The sequence below is a fragment of the Equus przewalskii genome, chromosome 5 (assembly GCF_037783145.1).
Source record: "Equus przewalskii isolate Varuska chromosome 5, EquPr2, whole genome shotgun sequence".
NCBI lineage: Eukaryota > Metazoa > Chordata > Mammalia > Perissodactyla > Equidae > Equus > Equus przewalskii.
The window spans coordinates 71,845,671-71,869,937 of record NC_091835.1 but is presented as its reverse complement, the minus strand read 5'-3'; the positions used below and the strand labels follow the sequence as shown (position 1 = coordinate 71,869,937).

The window sequence follows — 24,267 nt, the reverse complement described above, 5'->3', positions numbered from 1 at the left end:
GGTCCCAGACGACAAAATGGCCAAGGGGAGGAGTGAGGCCGAGAGCAGAGAGAAAAATACGGGCAAAGCACCTTTCAAAATGACCGAGAAAACAATCGCTTCTGCAATTGGGGAGGAGGTCTCTTACGGGGAAAGAGGAGAGGGTGCTTCAGTGACTAGGAAAACCAAACGGTTCCTGCGACTTTTGATGGACCCCCTCGAAATATGATCGAAACAAAATGTTCACCCCTTCCCACCTTCCTCCAGCCCCCGAAATTGGAGTGTTCAATGGGAGGAGCGGGTAGGAGATTCAAATGATGGGGAAGGGGCTGGTCCCTGTAAGTGCCTCACCAATCCTGTAAGGTGACAGATGGGGGGAGCTGCACACGGACTGGGGTCCCCAATTATTTTCTTTTATGGTGGTATTCCCCAAGTATTCGGAGCAACGCCCTGTACCCTTGCCAGAATGGGCAGCCTGAGATATTAAAGGGCTATATTTCAAGCAGTCTGAGTTTAATAGTTTCCAGATTGGGGGATTTCCGAGAAAGGGGGCGCCGGGCCGAAGCAGACCCAGCAGCTTGTGTCTGCTTCTGATTAGCAGATGAAAACTGCCGGTTCTGGGGAGGCACTATGGGGTGCGGTGCAGCTGACTAGCCCCATCGGGCTGCTACACACACATCCCCACACTCTTGCACCTGGGGTCCCACAGCCACCAGGGCACACTCCACTCCTGGCTAATCCTTGGGCCCTGGCCACACCATCCTCCAGAAATGCTGCAGCCGCTCAGCAAAACCAGGTCACCCCCAAACCAACATTCAAACTAAACACCAGAGAGAGATAGACAAGAAAAGAGAGAACTAGGAGATGGGGAGAGAGAGAAGCTGAGAATGCACTGAGAAGTAGAAACTAAATCTAGTTCTGATTGTATTGACTTTGCCGTCTCCCTCCCTCCCTTCCTTCCTTTCCTCCTATCTTCCTTCCTTCCTTCTTCCTCCCTCCTGCCCTTCCTCCCCCTCTCTCTCCCTTCCTTCCTTCCTTTTCCATCTTTCTTTCTTCCTTCCCTACTTCCTCTCGCTCTCTGCATCTTCCTTCTTTTACTCTCAGCACAATCCTCAGCGTCTATTCTGCTCCCTGAGGCCTGCTCAGCCTTTTTCCTCACCGATCACCGCACACCCTCCCTCCCCCCTGCAGCCATTGCTCGAAGCACCAAAACAGGCAGGCAAGAATCCAACCTGGGCCCTCACCCAGCACCCAACTTTCATCTTCACCTATCTCTTCCCTCCGATCTCATGTACTCATAAATTATTACAATTAATTACAGCTAGGGAAAACCATTCAAGCCGTGCCCCCATCCACCCACCCATGACTCCATTGAGCTACCAGGAAACTCGAAGGCAGCCAGCCGGGGCAGACACAAGCTGGGCTGTGGCCTCAGCAGCCTCCACACCACCTCTGGAGCCCCCACCCCCACCCCACCCTGCCTGGAGAGAAGCGGCAGGCACTTGTCCTTCCAAGGTAGAGGGAGCTCCTTTGCTGCCTCCCATCTCCCCCAAAGGATCTGAGCACTTGCCTCCTCCAGGACAGCAGCCTGGGAGCCACAGGGAGGAGAAATAACGAGAACTGGATGCAGTTGGATTTCTGGGTTTTTAAGTGACTTCGATATATTAACACAGAGCTGTTCTACCATAACAAACAGAAGCACATTACAGGACGGACGCTGGGAATGAGAGGAGACACTGCTATGCACATGCCCGAGGCGCCGGCCTGAGCCGCCGGACCCAGCCTGCGGCACGGTCCCCGGCCCTCAACCCTCAGCGCCTGGGCTGGGAATCGTTATTGTATATGTATGTGTGTCTTTTTTGTACAAAATCTGCACGCAGAGCACCCCAGGCCTGGGGAGGGATGACCCGGACCAAATACAATACAGGAAAAAAAATAGAAATATAGCGATTCAAGTACTGGCTTCTCTGAAGAAAGGAGAAAAAAATCACATTTGAGTGTGTCATTTATTTCAGTTGCGCTGGGAGAAGAGAACGCGGTTTCTCTCCCCGCCTCCTCCTCCTCGCTGGGTAGAACTAACTCTAAAACACCAATTTCTCAACATTGAACCCTCCCAAATCGCAAGAGTTTTCCTTTTCCCTTTCCTTTTTTTTTTCCTTTTTAAGCTGATTGGCTTTTCTCTATCTTGCTCTTTCCTTTTCTTTTTCGTCCTCTCTCCCGCCTGGTTTGGGGTATTTTTGTGGGGTTTTTTTTGTTTTTCCCTTGGCTGTGCCGAGGCAGCAGGCCGGGGCAGGGTTTAGGATTGCTCCTTGTCGGTTTTCTCTTTATTCATCTTTTTCATCTTCATCCTCCGGTTCTGAAACCAGATTTTGACCTGCCGCTCGGTGAGGTTGAGAACCCGGGCCACCTCATACCGACGGTCCCTGGTTAAATACATATTGAAGAGAAACTCTTTCTCCAGTTCCAGCGTCTGGTACTTGGTATAGGGGCAGCGCTTCTTCCTCGTGGAGCGGGCGTGGATCCAGTTGGCCACAGGGTTGCCTGGAGGGGCAAACACAGGCAGGGGTCAGTGGAGCCCCTTTCCAGCCCAGGACCCCTGCCACCCCCACCCCCAGGCTTCACCAGGCTCCCCAAACCCATCAATTGAACCTGAATTTGGACACGTTTTGTTTTTAGGAATTTCCCCCCTTACTCCTTTTGCCTTCTGCCCCCTCCTCATCTCCCCGCTCCTCAGTTTCCAGCACCTAAAACTATAGGAAATCGAAGCTATCAAAGCCCCTACAGTCTGCTCCTCAGCTTCAAGAGTAGTAATTCGAGAATATCCTCATAAAAAGTCCAAATTCCCAACCGTTTCATAGGCCCATAAACGCTTCTCTCTCTTGTTTTTTATTTTTATAGCGAGGTCTCTCTCCTCCCCACTTCCCTCCTCCTCTGCCCCCTCCCATCCTCCCAGCCCACGACCAAGTCCTGAAATTTCAGCAGTTCTGCTTCCTGACCCTGAGAGTCCCTAAGCCCCTCATGACTCTCTCCAGCGCCCGTCTCCGCTGTCTTCGCTCTCGGAGTTCAACCCTGCTGAGGCGAATTCTCAGGGTGATGCTGGGATGGGAAAAGCCTTTCTCCTCTCCCTGGAGAGCTGCTGGCCTTGGAGGACAGGCTCCCCTATATCTCAGCTTCCCTCTTTGGCTTCCAGTGCCCCCCTCCTGCCAGCCTCAGGACAGGCTCTGCAGGAGCCAAGCCTCCAATTTCAGGTTTATGGGAGTAGCTGAGGGCAAGGAGGAAAGCCTTCAGAGGGGTATAATTAGGCCCTGGCCCCTTATGGGGCTGGAGGAAAGGATTTCCTGTAGCCCCCTCCTGGGACTCCCCCAGACACTTCCTCACACCCAGGGGGCTGCACCCCCTCCCCTGCTGTTTCCCCTTCTTTCCCCTTTCTCTGGCCCTGCAGCTCCCACCTGCCCCCCCCCCCCCCAACACACACACTTCTTTGCAATACTCAGAAGGCTCCTGTCTCCCTGACTGGAGTGTGTGTGTGTGTGTGTGTGTGTGTGTGTATGTGTATAATTCTCTAATCTGGGGAGCTGCCTCTCCCCACTCCTCGTCCCTGACCCTCATTCTCAGCCCTCTCTCCTACAGACCTTCAGAAGAGGGCTCTCAAGTTTAAGGAGACTGGGACCCCACTTCTCTCCCCCAACTCTGGAAGTCCTGATCTCTCCAAGTTCCCAGGCTGTGAAATCCCCCAGATCCTTCACCCAATGCTCCTGGGGGAGAAGTGCATGGACCTTCTGTCTTACAAATCTCTAGTGGGGTGAGGACCCCCCACACAGGCTGGCTGGGAGGTAGGGGTGATTTCTCTCCCTGGGGTACTTCCTCTTTGCCCCCAGTGTCCTGTTCATCTCTCTCCCATCCCACTTCCAACCATAAAATGAACCTCGCCCCCACCCCATCCCCTGGCCCTGTGTGCATTTCTTCGAAAGTAGCGACTGAGCCAAAAAGCCTGGGCTGGGGGTGTTGGGGGCGGGGGTCTCTCATCAAAGCCAGCTCCTGGGAGAGGAGCCCCCCTCAGCCCTCTCCCAACCTGGCTCCCTGGGCCCCCTTCTCAGACCTTCCTGCCCCTGAAAGCTCCGCAAGGTAATTCGCTTTTATTGAGTCCTCGCCCCCTCGCCCTCGCCCCTCTCCCGCGCTCCCTGCGCCGCTCCGAGGGGCTGTAATCCGGCTCCCCCCGCCCGGCCTCCCCTCCCCTCCTGCGCTGGTTGTAAAGGAAAATTGCTCCCAACTTACTGGGGTCCAGGTCGGCCTTCTCCTCTTTGTGCTTGCTGCCGGCGAGGGCGTCCGCCTCGGGCGAGGGCAGTGTCTGCGGGGCGCGGTCGCGCAGCTCCCCGGGCGAGCCGTACATGTAGTCCGGGTAGCTGCGGCCGTCGCCCGGGCCGCAGTCGGCGCGGCGCCCGGGGTAGGCGTCCGGCTTGAGGGCGTAGTGACGGCCCCCGGCCGGGAAGCTGGGGAAGGAGACGGCGCCGGACAGCGGCTCGAGCCAAGTCCGCATGTAGCGCGTGTCGGCGCCGAGGTGGGGCTGGGGGCCGTACGGGTGGTACACCACGGACGACTGCGAGGGCACGGGCGCCCACGACGTGCTGAACACGGCCGGCTTGGGCGCGAAGCTACAGGACGGAAAATCGCTACAGTCCGGCACCAGCCCGCTGGGTCTGGCGGCGGCGGGGTGAGCCCCCGTGGCCGGAAACCTGGACGCTAGGAGGTCTTCATTGTCGTGGGAGATGAGCGAGTCCACGTAATAGTTACTGATGGGCCCCGTCGCCGACATCGTAACGGGGTTTTACATACATAAGATTATTGTATGAACTGTATATGTACTTTTTATCTGCTCACAGAACAATCAAGGCAGGTAATTATTTTTCCAGCCTTTTCCCCGCAGCTCATTGGTTCCCCGGCCCCCACGTGATCGTATTTACCCAAAAATACGGCGCGGATCAATGCGCAGGGGCTTTTTTTTTCCTTGCTTTTTTTTTTTTTTCTTCTCCCACCCCCTTCTCTCTGCTGATCCCCGCGACCTGCGTTTTCCTGGGGGTCCGGGACTCTGGACCCGAGGCGTCGGCCACCCCCTCAGAACAAGTCGTATCTCATCAGGGAGCCCCCTGGCCCATGTCCACCCATAAGCAGATGGCCTCCCGCCCCTCCCCCAGGCGGATTTCTTAATGGGGTGAAAATGCCAGTCCCCGAAGCCAGGGTCCCCGGACCCCCGGGCCGAGCTGGGCGCGGGAGCCCCGCAGGGGCGGAGAGGCCGCCGAGGTAGGTGGAGGAACTATTTCTTGACGTAATCCGTCTCTGTCGGCCCCGACGCTCCCGCAGTCTCTGCGCGAGCCGAGATCAGCGATTGTCAGTTCGGAACGTGGCTTTTAAAAATGCGTTTTTAAATGGTGTGTATGTATGTATTTCTTTCAGGAGCAGCAGCAGCGAGGGAGGGAGGGTGGGAGGGGACTGGGGAAGCTGGGGTGGAGGGAGGGAAGGAAGGAAAGGGGAACGTCCTTCTGCCACTGGCCAACTCAGCCCCCCAAATCTTGGGTAGAGGAAGCTTGGGGAAGGTGGTCCGCGGGTGGGAGGGGTAGGACCTCGGGACCTCATACACCTTTATCATCAGAAGTCCTCTGTTTGCTTTGACACAGATGTGCAAGCGCCTTTATTTTAAATTTGTCTATGTCTATTTATCTTTCTTTGCCAGCTTGAAGAAGTGGAGGAGAGATCTACACAACTTAAGTGAGGCGTCCCCATCCCGTCTTCCTGCTCGCCCTACTTTGTCCCCAGCTCCGTCTCTGCGACACCCTGCCCCCCTCCCCCAAAGAAGTCAGTCCCAGGCTCTGTCTGCAGAGAGCCAGGGTGAGAGCGGGCAAGGCAAGAGAGCGACCTCGGTCGTGGGCAAGTAGCTTGTTTTTACGTCCTTCAATAAAATTTTTATGAGGATCATTTGATTGTTCATAAATGTGTCTTTCATTAAATAAAATTGTAGGCTGTTTTGGAACGGGAAAAAAGCAACGGAGGGATGGGAGAGAGCGGTTTCTTTGGGGTCTGATGCAGAAATTCTGGAGGGGGCAGTGTGATAGTAGGAAAGATCAGACAACTTCGATTCCTCCCCCCAGTAAGTTGGCTGCTACCCTCCTCCTTGAATTTGGGGTTCGTTGCCCAGCCCTCTGCTTTCCATCAGACTGTCCCATGATGGTTTCGTAAAGGTGGGCTTTAGGCAAGCAGGAATTCTCAGAATGGGTGCAAGAGAGGGGCAGGGAGGTTGGCTGGGGGGCAGAAGGGCAGGTGGGGTCCCCAGAGACAGATGCATCCTAGGCATGGCACAGTGAGTTTGGAGGAGGGGTGCAATTTCAGAGTCAGAAGGGAAGAGCCCCAGTTTGCGCTAACGGAAATAGGCAGGAGCTGAGGCTGAGCTGCAGGCTCTGAGGCAGCAGGGAAGGACAAGGATTCCCAGACCCAAGATGCCTGCCCTTCTTTCCCACTCCTGTCCCCAGGAGGGCACCAAATGCCAGGGGTGGGGGCGGAGGCTAGTTTTCTCCTGCATCTCTGTTGACCTGTCTCCTCTGGGGTGGAGAAGGCCAGAAAGAGGTGTCCCAGAGAGTGTAGTGTGTGTGTTGGGGGGGAGGGAAGTTGAGGGGGGAAGGGTAGATCTGCAGCCTGCAGCACTGACCCCAGCTTGCCAGGCCCCCTCCCCAGTCCCTGCTCCTCCCCCTCTCTGGTTCTTTCCTTTTCGGTCAAGCGGGGCTGGGATTTCGACGCACGGGGGGGGATGTGAGAAGTGCCTGGCTGGGGAGAGGCGACCCCGGGGCCTCAGCCTCCTCACCCTCGGCTCCGGTTGTCTTCCCCTCCCCCGGACTGGACTGGCCTGGGAAATCTAAATTACAGCAAGAAACACAATATCTCTTTGGCCTTGAAGGAGTCGGGTTAGCTGTCAATCAAAAATTCTCCCTCACTAGTTCAAGGAAAAGACAGGAGGTTCCTCTCCCCCTGCCGAGGTTTTCTCCAAATCCCCAGCACCGGCAGCACCTCCTCCAGCCAGGGTGGCTGGGGGACACTGCCCAGCTCTTGGGAGGCTGCTGGCAGCGATGAGCAGAGACATGTAGCCTTCAGCAGGCCCGGGGCCAGACTGCGACCAAGAGGACATCAGGGGACAGAGCCTGTGAGAGACTGAGCCTGAGACAGCCTGAGAAAGAACATCTGAAACACGGCGCCAGGCCCATGGAGAGGAAGGAAGGAAGGGAGGAGGGAAGGAAAGAAGAAAACGGAGAATTTGGATAAAAAGAAGGAGAGAGGGGAGAATTAAAGAAAAGAGGGGAGGCAAGATGAAAGGAGACAGGAGAGTAGGGAAAGGAAGGCATGCAGAAAGTGAGCCGGAGGAAGGGCGGCGACAGGCAGGCAGGACGGGGCAGGGCGCGGGCTGGCGGAGCAGCCGTGGCATTGTGCAGTCCGCTAGCTTGCCGGGCCTTTGCCGCGGGACCAGCTCCGGGGCGCAGCGGCCACTTCTGTCCGGACACAAAGGAGGAAGAGGCCTCCTCTCCTGCCCCTCCCAGGCGACCTGCTGGGGTGGGTACACTAGGCCTCTGGGATGGAGAACCCCATCTCGGCCCAGGCATCCACCCAGGAGCGAAGAAGACAGGACGAAGGAGCTTTCACGCTGGCTCCTCCTTTGCATCTTTGCCAGGCGACAGGCCCATCCGCCCCAACCTCGGTTTTCCTAGAAGAAAGATGCCCCTAAAGATCCTCTCTTATGGGCCTCTTTTATTTGGGAGAGCCCCTCAGACACAGTGGCTGTAAACAGATGCCCCTTTCTCTCTTACCCCACTTTGGCCACTGCCTTCTTTTCAACTCTGGAGCTGCCTGCCCACCCTGCCTGCCCACCCAGCAGAGGCAGCAGCAGCAGGGCAGCGGGATCACCCACGATCACTCGGCCCACGCTCCCTGCTGCCATCAAATTCCCCGAGAAACTGAGGGGAGATTGTCACCTTCGTTTTAGACCGTGAACTCAGACCTTCCCCACTCAGGCACAGACACAGCTGTGGATCAGGAAGCAGGCCTCGCCCACAGCCCCCTCCCCACCAATGCCCCATTTTGCCTAGGCCTTGCTGAGAGAGGCAGGCTTGAGGAGGGGGCTGGAAGAGGCTGGGAGTCCCTGAGTTCACCAGGCCAGGCCGAGGGCCCTCAGGTTCCACAACTGCACAACTGCACGTGGGTTGTAGCCCCATTCTCTGCATTTGGAGGTGGGGTGGTAGCTCAGGGCTCTGAAGCAGACATTCAGGCTCCCCCTAATCCAGGCCTGTAGGTGTGGAGGCACAAAGAGTGTAGGGGCACCAAGAAGGAGGGGCTTGTCTTCCCAGGTTCAGTGACTCCAGCTGAATCTCCTGCCAGACTCCCAGACTCCCTCTCACCCCCACCTCTCCCTTCAATTTTCCTCAGCACTGCTGGGGCAAAACCAAGGGACTGGAGGCCACTGGGAGTCTCTGTTGGGGAGGGGGTTGGGGAACCCCAGGTTTAGCTGGCAGCTCTGCATCCACTCTGGTTCTTAGAGTGCCTCCTCGACCCCAAAAGGTTTCACAGGGCACAGGAGAGCCCCCTAAGGGGGAGGGGCACCCTACTCCATCACCTCAGACCTGGACAGCTGCCACCACAACCAAGCTAGCACCACCGTGGGAAGGACAAACAGACAGAAAGACAGGTTAGAGTCATCCCCTCCCCCTGCCCTGCACCTCCCTTTTAGTGATTTAAATTCCCTCCGGTTCAATCCACACCGTCAAGTTCGGATTAAATTTAAAACAGGCTTTTCCCCGTCCCCCAGCGGGCCATCCCGGCCTCTGCAGGCAGGGAGCCCGCTCCCGGCTCGTCAGCACCCGCCCGTCTGCCTGCGCGCGCGGAGGAGGCCCTGCTCCATTTGCTTTCATTTTCCTTCTCCCCCTGAAATGGGCTCATTTCACCTCTCCGCTGCCCTCTCCCCCTCCCCGCCCCCTCCCTGGTTCCCCTCTACTTTCCCCCCTTCTCTCTCCTGATCCCTCTTTGTTGGGAAAAACACACCCACACACAACTCCTCCTAGCTAAGGCCTGCGCTGGAAGCAGAGACTGAATTCTTCTGGCCTGCCGCGAGGAGACCCGCGTCCTGCCCCCACCCCAGGTGGGTATCCGGGATCCCTACACACCAGGAGTCAGGTCCCCAAGCCCAGCAGGAGTGAAACCCCTAGGGCCTGTGAACGTGGCCCTCTCAACGCCACGGCCTGCCTTCCCGCCGGCCCCCTGCCCTGCCGCCCCGCAGCAAACGGGGCTATTTCCGGCGCCCCCAACCCGGTCTAGTTTCCCAGCCTGGGAAGTGGCTGGAGGGGGAGCAGCCTCAGAGCTAGGGGTGCTCTCTGCCTGGAGCCCCCATGGCCCTGGGCGCCTTGTTACCTGATCTTGGTGTGGTGCGTGTGTGTCGCAAGAAAATTTGCAGTGACTTTGGAGCCCAGACTGAGGAAGCCGAGGTGGCGAAAGGAGAGACAATACGGGTCCGAAGTACAATTAAGGGGCCAGAGCTGCTAGTCTCTCCCCCGCCCTCCCTGCCAGACTAGGAGCTGTCTGGCCTCAAACCTCAGGGCAACCCGCGAACCTGGAGCCGGAAACTCAGCCCGTGGCGGAGGGAACCAGGGGATCCGGCATCCCGCAAGCTCCCTTCCAACTTGGGGGCGCAGCAACCAGCCCGGCTGAGTTACAGAGAATCCAATGAATGAAAGTGCACACTCCGACGAATTTTCCCGATTTTTTCAGCCTTTGGAAGGAGAGCCTAGGTTTTGGGACCTCTCAGACAGACAGACAGACAGGCAAACCGCATCTCCGGAGGCAGACAGACTCACAACATGAGTGTGAGCCTGAAATCAAATACAGGTTCAACATTGCCCAGGGCCTCTCTGCCAGGCCGGCGGGCGCCGATCTCCCTACCTTCTCTCCCCTCCAGGGCGTTGGGCAGAGACCCGGAAGACTCCGTCCCTCGGTCCCTCTGGCTTGGTCCAATCCCGCCTCGGGAAGCGCCTTCGTTACCTGCTCCTCGGCTCCCCACGGCCACAGATGCAGGGCAGCCGCCTCCCGCCGGGGGAGGGAAGCCCCGGCCACCGCAGCCGCCGCTGCCCGCCCTCCTTCCCTCCCTCCCTCTGTCTCGCCCTCCCTCCCTCTCTCCCTCCCTTGCGCGCTGCCGCTCGCGGGGCCCTCCCGCGGGCAACCTGTTCTGGACCAAATCCAGGTATCTCCGAAAGAGAAAAAAGAAAGGACCGCTCACGTGGAAAAGAAAGAAAGAAAGACCCCTCACTGCATTTATTTGTCATGCCCTGACCAGTGGTCGGCCTCAGTTCAGCCGCCCTGGACCCGGCCCTGCAGCTGCAGAGGTGTGCCGGGCCTGCTGCCTCGCCCACGCTGACCGCCGCGCCCCGCGCACTGCGCGCTCCGCACTCCCGGCCGCCGCCCCCCGGCAGCCCAAACACCAAACAGACCTCAAGGTCCTTCCTACAGACTCAACATCCGGTTGCCTGCCTTGCCGCTGGCCTCTGCCTGGGAGCCCGCTCCGCTCCGTCTGCGGCCAAAGTCCACACACAATCCACCTTGTCCGTGCTTTCGCGCCCGGCCCGGACACCCCTCCTAGCCAAGGCACCCGCCTGGCCACTCGGGCTGCGGCCCTTCCCCGGACTGCAAACATCCTCCCCTCCATGGGACCCACACAAAGCCCGTGCCCTGACGCTCCCACCCTCAGCCCCCGTCCCCGGCCGCCGCTGCCCTTCACCTGTTCTCGGGAAGGGCTGCATCTCCGAGCCGAGGCAAGGCCGTGGGCCCGGGCAGAGTGTGCTGGGGAGCCGAGGTCCCAGGGAGGCCACAGGGGATCGGCCAGGCTGAGCCGAGCGGCAGCCGGCGAGGTGTCTCAGAGACCAAAGCTCTCCTTGGCAAGCTCTTGCCTTTTCCTCCTTCTCCCGCAAGTCTTAAACACTCACACGCCGCCGAGAGTTCAGCTCTATAAATCCTGCTCCTCTTTCCCATATCATAATTAAAAAAAACCAGTAGGGGAGGTTTTAACTTTTATTGCGATTTCTGGAGTTGGGCTGCGGAGCATATATTAAGTTTACGCTTATGCGCTCTCGGCGGGGAGGGTCCTTTAAGAAATAAAAATCCATCTTAATATCCGCAGACGAGAGAGATAATTTTTTCCCTCCTCTTCACGCTGTTTCTTCTGAAGACTCCCTTCCAGCGAAGCGAATAAATAATCACCACTGCCTTAGCCATGATCCACGGCCCCAGGGCCCTGGGGTGGACTCTGGCCACCAGACTGGCCCTCACCTTGGCCCTATGAAAACTTGTCCCATTCCTCAGGATTTGAGGGGGGGGACACACCCAGACCCATGGCTCTGTGGCCACCCCCCCTCCATAAGCCCAGCGGCTCTGAAACGGAAACGGGGGTGGGGGTGGGGGGGTAGAAAGACCCAAAGCGCAGAAGTCGTTCATTGGTGAATTTCGGCCCATCAGGGATGCTGTCTCCAAGCCAGGCACTCGGGAGCCCCCGCCCCTGCCTGGGACTCCCCTCACTCCAACTGGCCCTGTGCCTCTGACAGCCTGAAAACTCAGAGACTGCTGGGGGCTCCCAAACTAGGGGAGCCCCTGCCTGCCTCGACCCAGCTGGTCTTCCTCTCTGAAAACCTATGTTCCCGGGAGCCATAGAGAGATTTGAGCACTTGCCTCCAAAGGAAGAGATTTTTTTCCCCTACAAAGGGCTGAGGGACAGACAGAAAGACAGACTGACAAATTCAGCTGGGGAGAAGAAAGACTCTGTTACCATTTTTTCCTCCAGCCTCCTTGGGGTCAAAAGAAATCTCTTTGTACAGAGAGAGAGAAAGATACATGGGTATGCTGGTAACTACGTACTGGGGATCTGAGAGACCTGGAGGAGAAAGAGATACAGAAGCAGAGACCCACACTTATACAATGTTACAAATATCCCCCCACACACAGACAATTGCCAGAATATGGAACTCCATGTATATATTTTGACATCGGGACATGATTTTGTTCCCCTGTCTGAAAGTTTATAATGTTTTAATAATCATAATAATTCCAAAGTAAGAACACCAAGAACCTGTCCTTCTCCTTTTGGCTTTCTCTTTTCTAGTCTCTCTGAGAACAGGGGTAAATCTCCCCATTTTCCTGACCCCCCCCCCATTTTTCTCTGCAGGCAGAGAAACCTTTTTTGAGAGCCTTTTCTCTAGCAACCAGGACCAGAATTGAGGGACCAGGAGGGAAAAGGAGGAGAAGAAGCTTTGCAAAGTTTCACATTTCTCAGATTCTCCCTGACCCCATTATCCACCCCTCCTCCCCCTGGCATCAGCCAACAACCTTCCCAACAATATGGTAATGGTGGGCGCTGGCAGCCTCCGCTCACCCAGACATTTCCACACAGCGCAAGGACAAGCAGCTGCCTGACAGCCACAGACACAACAGACCAAGGCCTATGGGCCACAGACAGCTAGACAGAGACCAGAGCCAGGTTCCTGCCCTGACGTTCCCCACTAGGGTGTGTGTGAGGGGTTTCTACTTGGACTTGATGGCTTTCCTCTCACTAACTAACACCCCAAATATTCTCTTCTCCTGGGAACAGAGCTGTAGAAGGGGAAGGGGAGGTGGCTGAGCTGGTGCTCAGAGTTCTCCAACTCTTGGGATCCACCACCCCCCCCCCCCGTAGGCACCCCACTTTTCTAAGGGGAAGTTCCAGCTCCAGCTGACTGGAGGCGTATTTTTTCCTTGGAGGTGGCTGGTGAGAGAAGCTAACCCTTCCAGAGACTGCTTTGCCTTTCTGTGTTCCTCAGTCTCCTAGCACTCCTGCCTCACCCTGCTGCCCAACTGAGCTGGCCCATCAGGCCACCTCTTACTCAAATTCCTGAATTTCCTTGGAATTGGCTAGACCTTCTTTGTCTGTCTCCATCAGCTTGGCCCAGGAAACAATAGCTGCAGGAGAAACTCCTCTCCCTCAGTCACAGGCATTGGGACAGGCTGAGGGGGGACAGTACAAAGCAGGCTTCTCCAGACCTGTCCTGTGGCCCCAATCACAACTTGCCCTCCTCAGTCTGTACCCACTGTACCCTATCTGGGAGGGGGCTGTGGGGCAGTCCCACCGGGGAAGGGAGAAGTGGGATAGGTGGGTTGGGGCCCTCGACGAAAACCGACTGATGTAACTCAGGCAGTTTCTTGTTGCCGAGTTCAAAACTCAATCCCAACAACATGAAACTACCTAAGCCACAGATCAGCTGAGCGAGCAGGGCGGGAGATTCGGCTTTGCATCTACCGGGAGGAGAAGGGAAGGGGGTTGGGGAAGGAAGAAATTCAGCCCCGTCCCCCTTTCCGCCCCCACAACCTCCCTAAGGACTAGAGAGTAGACTTTGGGTGGCTGAGTGGGTAGGGGATCTGACTGCCTCATCAGCTTCTGGTCTAAGCAAATTGCTCAGGGAAACTCTGGTGAAATGGGACCTCCAGCCGCCAAAACCCCGCCCCGCCCCCAGCACCGCAGTGGAGCTATTCCCCTGGCTCTGGCCCTGGCCCTGGGGGAAGCTGGAGTGCCCTTCCACTCTTGAGCTGGGTCCCCTGTCTTGTCCATCTGCCTCTCCTGAGCTCTCCTTCTAGATTTCCTCTGATCCTCTCCCTCTCTCTGCTAGACTCCAGCTTCCTTGCGTCTATGGGTGGCCAAACCACGGTGCCTGTGCTCCAGAGCCTCTTCCAATCAGGCCATTTGCCTCGTAAAGCCCCACAGCCAGGGAGAGTGGGGACCAAGAGCCTGGACAAGGCTCACATCCAAGCCAGCAGAAAGCAGGAAAACCTAAGCTTCAAGCTCCAACCCTCTCTAGCCCACCCTCTCTGCTACCCCCAGCAGACAACCAGACTGAGCGACATCAAGACCCATGTGTCGACCTCAAGGCGACCCTAAGTGCCCGTGTAGAGAAAAAAGCCAAAAACCACCAATCTACCCCTTTAACCGCCGAACCCCACAGCAATGGGCCGGGGAGGGGAGGAAAGGGAGCTCACGGCCACTGCCCTCCGCTGCGAGCAGCCACAAGGCAAGCCTGGGCTCTCAGCAAGCACGGATGCCCGAAACACCTTCCTCCCAGCTCTGCCCGCTGCGCGCCGGGCACCTGGGGACGCCGCTAGTCCCCATTCCGCCGCCAAGAGAAGAACAAGAAACCGCTTCTCTTACCTTGTCGCTGCTGCCTCCTCCTCCTGCCGCTGCCCGCGCTTCTACTGCTGCTGTCGAGGGGGGGTGGCTGAGCTCCTCGTCCCCCTCCGGCGGTTAAGTTTATTCCTCTCCTTGGATAGGTGGGGGGCTCTTGGGGTTCCCCCCAGCAGCGGTGGGGTTCGCCTGGCCCAGCACCCCAGGCAATCAGATCCGTCTGCTCCTCAAGATTGCAGTTTGCTCTCTGCCTCTTTCCCTCCTCCAGTCACCTTTAAATGCATCTTTTACTGCAGCACCACATTATATTTGCAGATCATAAAATCCACCTCTCGCGCGCACCAAGACCGTCCTGACATTACTGTTTTATGACCTTGACTTATTGTGGTCACCTGGATAATATTTAAATCAACGTTATGGTCTCTCACTTACATTAAACCCACCAAGAGACATTCTAGAAAGGCTCTAGGAGATGAGTCAAACACAAAACACACACATCCACACACTCAGCCTCTTTTGGGAGGGGGGGGTGTCACTGAAAAACACTAAAAACAAAAAACCACCCATTTGAGGATTACGATTCTGGAAATTTATTAGGATTTTTTTCTCCATTAAGGAAGCTACATGCAAAAGATACAACATACAGAATATCTTTAAATAACACAACTCCCAGACAGGGACAGGAGGATATTGGAGGGGGGGACATTCTGTCTTTGCTTCACTATGTTCTATTTTTAATTTTTAATTTTTTTTGTTCCTCTGGATGGAATTTCTGAGATGTCAGTGGATGGGGAATGTGGGGGTGCTGGGAGGATGGGAGAAAAGCAGAAAGCAGTACAAATACGAGACTTCAAGCAGATTTCCAGAGCGACTGGGAGGTAAAGACACGGAGAGGGGTTTGGCGGAGGCGCTGGGCGCTACAACAAACACACAAACACTAGCCGAACTTTCCAAAACGTCTATTATTCTAAGAAGGAAATGCAGCAAGGAAGGAGCAATTCTGACTGTGCTCTGCGAGATTACAGACCTTCTCTGGTTGATTTTTGTCCTCTTTTTTTCCCCTATAATCGGGTGGATTCAACCTTAACTTTGCAGGGAGAACAGGATGCTGTGCGTGAGTGCGTGGGTGAGTGAGGGGTTGACACACACACCAGCCACACTCCCACCCTCGGCTATGCGGGCACCCCACAGCCCACACCCGGCACGCCATTTCTCATGCTTTAGGACGGTGCATCTTCGCAGCACGAACCATAGGTCCCTTGGAAGGAGAGTCTGAGGTCTTTGCCTTTTTTGCAGGCGCGTTGCATTTATACTCAGGGAGAAAAAAAAAATATACCACCAGGCACAAAGGGAGGAGGGGCGGGGAAAGGAAGGGGGGGGGAGAGGGGAGGGGGAGGGGAGGCCGCGCGCTCAGGTGAAATTAAAATTGGAGGTCAGTTCCCGGATCCGATTCTCTCGGTTCATTTTCTTGAGTTTCATTCTGCGATTTTGAAACCAGATTTTGACTTGTCTGTCTGTAAGGTTAATGGTCTTGCTAATCTCCAGGCGGCGCTCTCGCGTCAAATACATATTGAACAGAAATTCTTTCTCCAATTCCAGCGTCTGGTGTTTAGTATAGGGGCACCTCTTCTTCCTTCCGCTCTTTGCTGTCAGCCAATTTCCTGTGGTGTTTTCTGCCTTTATCTCCTCTGTTAAAAATAACATTATTTACATAAGTAACCCTCGAAGAGGCAAGCCCTCGCAGCATGCTGCAGCCTTTGCCAGCCTGCTGTGGGGGCGGCTGAGGGAGCACTGGGGAGCTGCTCTGCCCCACAGGCCCGGCTGGTGCAGTCCTCTGGGGCTCAGGGCTCTCAGAATGTCTTTGGGGTCTAGACTTACAGGGGAGAAAGACAGAAGGTTCTTGCCTCCAAAGTGCTTATTAAATGTAAATTACCCAAATCCACCTTGACCTAGCAGATTCTGAGTACTCCCACTCTCCCTCAGCTTGCTGACCCTCGTGGGTGCTCTGAAGCTCACCAGGCCTTCCCTCCTCTCTGTTCCCTTCCAGCTCTGGAAAGCTGCAACCAGAAGGATAAGCATTTTCCAGGCCCCACACCAGGTTGCAGAGTCCACCATGCTGCCTAGAGCAATTCCCAGAGAGCTTTGACCCCTTCCAACTAAGCGGAGGAACATCGCCCCAGTCTCTGCGGCCAGAGGCCATTGCAGCTGTCCCTGCACCAGACCCCCAGCCCTTGCTCCCACCTGAAGTGCCACAGAGCAACTCTGCTCCATTCGATCTCCCATGGCCAGCTCTTCCTCTCCTGGCCATTTCCCCCAGGTGTGAGTAGCTGAGGCAGGGGGCTTGTGCAGGCAGCAGAGGTCAGGGGCAACAGCTCTGGGCATGCTGAGGGTCCTCAGACAACTGCCCTGGCCGTAGGACCTAAGGTCAAGGGAGAGAGATATCCTGAGGAAATGCAGCCTCCTGGAAATCTCCTGCCTAGACTATGCAGGTATGTATGCCTGCACATACATGTGTATTCCTGCACATACACACTCCTACACAGATATACAGACACATAGGCATGTACACATGTGTCTCTTTATATAAGGAGATACTATAAGAATAGTTTGTATTTCCCTTTATCTTATTGATAGCTTCTCTCCCTGGCACACATTCTTGCTGAAATAGACCAGCCTTGCTCCTTAAGCAGCAGAAGAGACCTTGGCCATCTTTTCTAGGGAAAGACTCAGAGTCCAGAGACCCGAGAGGGGCACCCAGCACAGGACTCTACACTCTATCTCCCCTGTATGCCAAGTGAAACTGCCAGGTTCCTGGATCTCACCTTGATGGGGAGTGGGGTGGGGGCCCTAGCAGAACCAGGAAGGACCAGAAAAATGCAAACTTGAGGCAGTAGTTTAAAACATCCAAATGTCATTAATTCTGCTCCCACCTCTGCACCTGCAACCTCCTGCCAAATTGTTTAAAGGCTCTCCATGTCCAACTATGTCCTGTTTATTTTCTTATTGGGGTTGTTGGGTTGGGGGAGGGTAGGGGGGAAATTATAAATGATGAAGTCTGGCTGAAAGCCCTCTTGCCTCTAGCCTGATGGAGACACCAAAATGGGAGCGGGGGAGGCAAGAAGGGCACAGGCACAGGGCAGACTGAGAGGGCTTAGCTGGGGTGGGAGGGCTTAGGTTGTTGTGGGGAGGGCAGGAGAGAAGGGGAGCCTGCTGGAATGGGGGCAGTTCCAGGTTGGAGGTGGACTTGCTAACCTTGACTTTGCTTTTGATGGGGCTAGAATGCAGCTTTTCCTACCCTAAAGCTACACCCCAACCAAGCCCAGGGTCTGGGGAGAGGGTATAAAATTAAACTTTCATGCTACTCATGTGCCCCAACGAAGGCTTCCTGGGTACATGTGCTTCACCCTCCCCTCACCCCCATGAACACACCCATGCTCATCTTCTGGCCAGGGTCTCCATGGACTGATCTGCCAAGGCCACCTTTGCAGAGGAGACCCCAGAGGGCAAGGCTCTGCCCTTGCCCGCCCCAAGAGTGCATGCATATGTGTGTGTGTGGGAGCAGGCATCCATGAGTGTGCGCAGAGCACGCGAGAGGGGTGTGTATAAGTGTGACACGGGTTGCAGCCAGGCATGCGTGTGCACCGCATCCATATACAAAGCGCCACAAGATCCAGGCTGCCCCCAACCTGCTCAGCTCTCACTATTTCATCTGCCTCTGTGCTCAGCGAGCCGCCCTTCTTATATACAGCTTCCAGTAGCCAGTGCCATGGGGAGCAGGTTTATTTCTCCGCTCCCAGTTGGGCCTTTTCTGATGCTCTTTGCTCCAACTTTTTAGGGAAAGTCGGTCCTCTCAGCCCCCCTTCACTGCTCCCGTTTCCTCCACATTCTTCCTCCAGATGTCAGAGAAAGGTCCTGGAGGCCCCCAGTTCCTGCAGCAGAAATGAATCTTGAACCCTGAGCTTGAACTCTGGCTAGGCTTTCTCTCTCCAACCAAAATCACAATGAAATTCAACTAGAGGCACACTCCCTTCCAGAAGATCGCATGCCACGCACACAGAAATTTTCCAACCATTCATTTGTAAGCTGCTTTTGGAAAGCAACGAAAAGATTTTTTTCTTAATTTAACTAGAAAAAAGGAAAAGAAAAAATTTAGAAGGGGAGACAAAAAACTTACATCATTCCAAATGCCCTGTTCCAACGCCATCCCCAAGCTAGGCATCTGGGGCGGGAGGAACGTGGCGGACAGCCCTTCACCTCCACCTCTTCCGGCCCCAGCCCCGCTGCCCGAGGCCCCCGGCCGAGCCAAAAACCGCAGGAGCGCAAACCACAGGCACACCACCAGACCCACAAACAACAAATCGCGCTTCGCAGGAAACAATTTTCAACTGGGAAAACGCAGTAAAGCGAAATCCCCCTTCTCCCACGTTTTCCCTAGTCCCTGGCCCAAGATCGCCATTTTAAGCTTTTTGCAAGCTTCTGACCTGAGCAGGGGGGGCGCGGGGGGCGACATGAGCCCCCCCAGGACACCAGCGTAGAGCAAGCAAACCAAAGCCAGCACGCGCTCGGGAGCAGTCACTCGCCCGCGCCCCCCCCGCGGTGCGCGCCACCCCCGGTCTCGGCGCCCACAGCCGCTGCCGGCCCGGCACCTCCACTTCGCCGCTTACCTTCCCTTGCCAAATGACGCGCCACCAGTCTGGCGCTCAGGAGGCACGAGTCGCAAGCCGGAGTCGCATTCCCGGGACCTTCCAGGGCCTCCTCGGCCCAACCCTCCCCCTGCCCCCGCCCCAGACCCGGCCCCGAAGACCAAGTGCCCGAGCTTCCCAGCTGGGCCGCGGACCGGACGGCCTTACCTTTCGCTTCGTTATCCGAGGTGTCTGGGCTGGAGTCGGCGGTTTTGGCCCGCTCCTTTTCGCTCTCCAAGGGGCTGCCTTTTGGGCCCGCCAGGCTCTGCTCGGTCTTGATCTCACTGGGGCTGGGGGCCTGGCTGTCGGACTTGGGAGTCTCAGGGAAACTCACTTTGCCCCCGAGCTGGGGTGACTCCAGATGTTCGGCGCGCGGGTTGAGAGTGGCCCGCTGCTCGAAAGGGGCTTCGAAGTCGTTGGCCCCGGCGCAGTGGGGCGGCTTGTCCAGCGCGGAGTAGCTCGGGCTGGCGCGGTAGTAGCTGGGCACGGGCACCTCGTGCTCCCCGAGGCAGGACTCCTGCAGGGGGTGGGAGTAGAGAGCTGCCTCGGGGCCACTTTTCGCCCGCTTCTCTGCGCTGTACATGCAGCAGACATTCTCCTCCTTGACACTAGGTGGGTAGGAGCAGGAGGACAGCGGCCTGCCAACAGGTTGTTCCAGACGGTAGGAGGCTTTGGGGTCGCCCCAGGAGTCCAGCTGCGAGAGGTAGGACGGGTAGGTGTTGAGGGCGAGGTTGGGGCTGCTGCCCTCGTCCCTCTTGGAGAGCGAGGGCGCGAGCCCGCAGCCCCTCATCACCCCGCAGTTGAAGTCACTCCCAGCTTGCATATACATGCCTGCGCTCCGGCTATAGCGCTCTCCTCCGCCGGGCGCAGCCAAGGGCTCCGCGTACGAGTTCGGAGTTACATTGCGAGGGCATGTCATTTTCAGAGAGAGGGGTTTTTAAGGAGCAATACTACAGCGGAGGAGCTGACATCTTTTTTTTTCCCCATCCGGGAGGGGGGGCGCTTGGAGGGGCGGGAGGGAAAAGAAGGGGAGGGGGGGAAATATCAGCTCCATAATTATCCGCGCATTCGGTCCTCACCATGTGACGGCTAGACCAATGGGATTTGAAAATGGCCTTGATGATTCAGACGGCCGTGACGTCAGCGGGGTCAAGTTGTCGGCAGGCGGAGCGCTCAGCGTGGAGTAACAGCGCCACCTAGCAGCCGCCTCGGGGTAGGGGCGCCGGAGCCCTTCCCCGCGAACAAAGGAAGCGCCCCCGGGGCGGCAGGGGCAGGAGGGGGTGGAGGGGAATGGGGGGGGGTTCTCCCATTCCAAGGGAAGATGCGGTTTGTTTATTCGGGAGCCAGCCTGTACCTCCTGGGGAGAGGGGGGCGGAGGCGGGGGGTAAACACGGGAGAGAGGGAGAGAGAGAGGCAACTCGGGGCTCAAAACAGTCAAATTCAAATTAAAAGGTCAAGACAGGATTCAGGTACTTCTTCCCCTCTCCTCACCTCCCCCTTTCCTCTCCTCGGCTCCCGCCCGCGCTTCTCCCCATGGAATGGGAGTAGGGTTGAGGCTTGGGGTGGAAGGCTCCAGTGGGCAGAGAAAGGGAGAAAAAGTTAGGGAATCCCAAACAGGACTAAAGTTTCTGCTGTCCTGCGTCCTCGTTCGTCGTTGGTCGGGCTTGGCCCTTGGGGCTGGGAGTTCAGTTCGGGGACCGCCCCGTCACGGAAGTTGGTTGACTTGCAAGTTTTCTGGGGGGGGTTGACGGGGAATCGCAGTGTCCGAAGTGGGTCAGGGAGGGGGTCGCGATCACTTCAGGGCTGCTCCGGGAAAGAAGGTTCCGAGGGGACCTAGGGGTCAGGGGAGGAGGAAGCCGGCCACCAGAGGCACCGGGGAGCGCGGCCTGGGCCTGGCTGGGTGGGCGGCTCCTGGTACAGCGTCTCAGCGGCTGGAAGCCTTTGGCCTTGGAGGCGGTGGGTTCGGCCGCTTTGCTCCAGGCCCTCGCGGCCCTTGCTTTCCAGTTGACCTTGCCCCCACTAAACCAGGGGATACTCCCAGAGAGAAAGAGGGAACCCGCGGGACCTCGGCCGGTTTGGGGGAGTCGCGTACCACGCGGGAAACCAGGACACTAACAGCGACAAAATCCGACCCAGAGAAGTGACATTTACAGAGCGAATGAGCGGGGGACATTTTTGAGAGGAGAAGAGGGACCGGTCTATTTTTGTTGTCGTTATTTTTTAATAAAGGGAAACAAGAAATAAAGGACAGGTATGTTTCAAATAATTCCTTCCGTTTCTCCATCGTCTTTCTCCCAAAGCGAACTAAACTCCCCACCCCTTCCTCAGGAAACGGAATCTGGAGAATAACTTGTCTTTCCGGTCGCCCCGCATTTTTCCCTGGAGGAAGCCTCGGGTTTCGACTTTCCGAAGGGCCGGAGCCTAGCTCGGAAGGGGCCGGAGCTCCGGGCGCCCTGGCTGGTGGGGTGAGGAGGCTGGATCGCTTCTAGGGAGGCCTAAGCCTGCGGCTGCTGGAGGGGGACTTCGGAAAGAAATCCGCCTAATTCTCTCATCCAGGGGGCGAGAGAGCAGGCGCAGGGGTCCCCGAACCCCGGGAAAACTGGAAGGAAACGTGTAACGTGTGACTTGCTCGCAGGGCCAGCCAGGGGAGGTTTGAGATGGTTTGTGTTTTCTTTGCAGGGGTGGCCGGGGGCTCGGCACAGGGGTTGGCCCGGGCAAGGTTAGGCTGTTTAGGCCCCAGACGAGACTTGGGACAGCCCGGGCGGCAGTCAATCCAGGGAGCCATTTGTCCCACCGCCCACCCCGCGGGAAACGGCGAGACTTTATGGCCACTCTGTTTGTATTATCTGCATAAGTCTTTCCCCACCAGTTTGATCGAAACTGTTCGCTTTTACGAGGACCCAACGAAAATTCCCCGTCATATTTATCAGCCGGGGATAAAAATTTAGTATGGGAACTGATATTTCCTCATTTATGGGGCGATGAAATTAAAGACCAAAGCAATTGAGAATTATATGGCTTTGGGGGTTCCCTCCCCCCTCTTTCACATCTCCTTTATTTTCCTGCCTGGTGTGCCTGTCCCTGGAGTTTGGCATCACAGGCCCCTGCCCTTGCCCCCGCTCCCGTTTAGGGGTCTGCTGGGCCCTCTCCCCCACGCCCAGGTGCGGCCTGGCCACCTCAGCCTTTCCTAGTGTTTCTCTCGGTGTTAGTGGCTCGGGGCCGGGACTCCGCCACCGGAGCCTCTGCCCAGGCCCGGCGGGGATCCAGCTGGGGCGGCGGAAGGTTGCGAGGAGCCTCGCAGAGGAAGGGTCTCAGCCCCGCCTGGGAGGGGGCGAGGGAGGCAGCGGCGGAGGGTGAAGGAGACAAATTCCAGATTACCTCTTAAAACCAGCAAGCCCCATGGCTTAACCTGGGGAGCCAGCGGGAGAGGAGCAGAGTCGCTCGGCTTCACGACCTGTCTCCCCCTACCAGCCCGACTCCCATCCCAAACTCACTCCTTACCTCGGCCAAGGGAGGGGATGGAGTCGCTTCAGAATCCTTGCCATTATTAAGGAAAGTAATCCCCCCCGGGAGCAGGAGCCTCCCGCCTCGACTCCCACCTCCTCACAAGAACGAATAGTGTTTAAAGTTGAAATAATTAGAAGTATGATAAACACGGCCCATTAATGAAAAAAGAAATCAAATTCATCAGCTTAAGTGGGACCCCCGGTGGGACAAATGTTTGCTTCTAATTACGCAGGATAAACGCAAACCCGGGGCTGTTAAACCAGAGCCCGCGCCGACGCAGACAGGAATAACTAGTTGGGTTTTTGCAGACTTTGGGATTCTGCCCCAGGGGAGGCGAAAGGAAGGAAGACGTGAGAGTGAGGACAGGGTGAGGGGAGCATTTGTGCGGGTCCCGGAAAGTTCAGTCGGATGTGGGTCCCAGCCCTGCCCCCTTGGGCTCGGTCTTTCCCGAGGCCACGAGCAAAGGCCGCTTCCGTCCTATTGTCCGGGCCTGGCGTTCAAAGGCACTCGGGCTGCCACGGCCATCCCGCCTGCCGCCGCTGCCAGGCGCCCACCAGCCCGGCCCCACAGGGCCAAGACCCTCAAGCCTGCGCCCCTGGGGAACTGCATTGGGGTCCAGGAAAAGTCTGCGTTGGTAGAATCACCCTGTTAAGCCATTTCCCCAACTTTCCTGGAGTGCCGAGAGACCTGTGCCTCTGCCTGAGTCGGAGGCTCCCTCTTGCCTCAACTTGGGGATGTGAAAATCCAGGGGTTGCAGGCCAGAGCCCGGCTCAGGCTGCGCCTACATCTTGACAAATCCCACCCAGCCCAAGAGCCCTGGCACCTCATGCCCTTCCTCCCCGGCCCGAACCCTGGAAGGGCCGCACTGATGGGGGGCTGGGCTTCCTGCCGCCTGTGGGACTGTGAGGGAAGGAGAGGAGGCGGGTGCTCTGTGCGAACGCTGGGACTATCGGCGGGTTCCAGAGGGCAGGCGGAGGGCTGGGGCACCAGGAGTCCCCGTGTGAAAACAGAAGGAAAGTGTGGTGCTCAATGAACAGGAAGGGCCCTCGGATGTTTCCTGGGCTTTAGCCCTCAAAGCACCTCAGAAGCACCCTGATTTCTTCAAGGAAAATTATTGGGCTTTCCTCAAAAGGTTAAGAAAGTCATCTGAGAATTTCCAAAGGTGAAGAGAAAAAGGAGGATTGTCTCTCCCTTTGGGGTAAAATAAAATGTAATAATAATAAAGTGTGTGTATTGAAGTGTCTTCAATGGAAATGGAAAACAAAATCACACCAGTAGTGAAAATTGCAGGGGTTTTTCCTCTCATTTTGGAGGCCCAGATAAATCACTCTCTTCCCAAAATTTGAAGGAAACATTTGCTTTTCTTCTTCGCCAACACCGGGCTCTGTTCCCGCTGAACTGGGAGCAGGCAAAGCCCAGGAAAAATGCAGAATGCTCAGAAGCCCAAAAAAGATATTTTCAGACAGGTACAAGAGGGAGATGGGAGGCCAAGGATGCTTGGAGGGGCCTTTGGTCTACGCCAGATCTCACAGCCACCCCGGCAGCCCAGCCATCAGAGTCTCACATCTGGACATTGTACACATTTGCACTCAGATGCTATGAAGCTTGCTGTCTATACCTGTGTCTAAATTGAGCTTGGTTGTGTGTACACAGCCCCAAATATTTATTTTACCCCGAAACATCCTCTGTGCCTCCCCAAGTCTGCTAACCTGAGCCAGCCCAACTGCTTTCTTGCCCTGCCTAAGCTGGCCAGTTATTTAGCTTTGCCTCCTGAATCGAAACCAGACAGCAAACATGTCCGAGAGAAGCTTTGGGAGGAAGAGAAGGATGGGAGGATGTCTTGGGGGGAAAGCCTTGCTCCCCACTTTAATGATTTGTTTC

At 56.5% G+C, this 24,267-nt stretch overlaps 3 protein-coding genes and 2 long non-coding RNA genes across 5 annotated transcripts in view; 2 read left to right on the top strand and 3 right to left on the bottom strand.

Moving 5' to 3' along the window:
- HOXC4 (homeobox C4) overlaps nt 1-10,125 on the bottom strand; it is a 60,265-nt gene extending 50,140 nt beyond the window's left edge. The window contains exon 1 of the mRNA XM_070619605.1: nt 9,946-10,125. The gene's annotated coding sequence lies outside the window, so the exon portion shown is untranslated. The remainder of the gene's footprint in view (nt 1-9,945) is intronic.
- On the bottom strand, nt 1,610-5,712 carry HOXC9 (homeobox C9). Its single transcript, XM_070619607.1, has 2 exons — nt 4,255-5,712; nt 1,610-2,520 (listed from the first exon to the last, which is right to left on the bottom strand). The coding sequence occupies exons 1-2, from the start codon at nt 4,790-4,792 to the stop codon at nt 2,276-2,278; spliced, it is 783 nt and encodes a 260-aa protein (XP_070475708.1). The 5' UTR covers nt 4,793-5,712; the 3' UTR covers nt 1,610-2,275.
- LOC139083395 (uncharacterized) lies at nt 5,138-5,949 on the top strand. The gene is made up of 2 exons (XR_011540081.1): nt 5,138-5,277; nt 5,708-5,949. It is a non-coding gene; the product is annotated as an uncharacterized lncRNA (long non-coding RNA).
- LOC139083396 (uncharacterized) lies at nt 8,681-11,175 on the top strand. The gene is made up of 2 exons (XR_011540082.1): nt 8,681-9,148; nt 9,962-11,175. It is a non-coding gene; the product is annotated as an uncharacterized lncRNA (long non-coding RNA).
- A 3,588-nt stretch (nt 11,176-14,763) lies between these two features.
- HOXC10 (homeobox C10) lies at nt 14,764-19,985 on the bottom strand. Its single transcript, XM_070619596.1, has 2 exons — nt 19,048-19,985; nt 14,764-15,885 (listed from the first exon to the last, which is right to left on the bottom strand). Exons 1-2 carry the CDS (start codon nt 19,796-19,798, stop codon nt 15,608-15,610), a joined length of 1,029 nt encoding a protein of 342 aa, XP_070475697.1. The 5' UTR covers nt 19,799-19,985; the 3' UTR covers nt 14,764-15,607.
- Between the last annotated feature and the right edge of the window lie 4,282 nt (nt 19,986-24,267).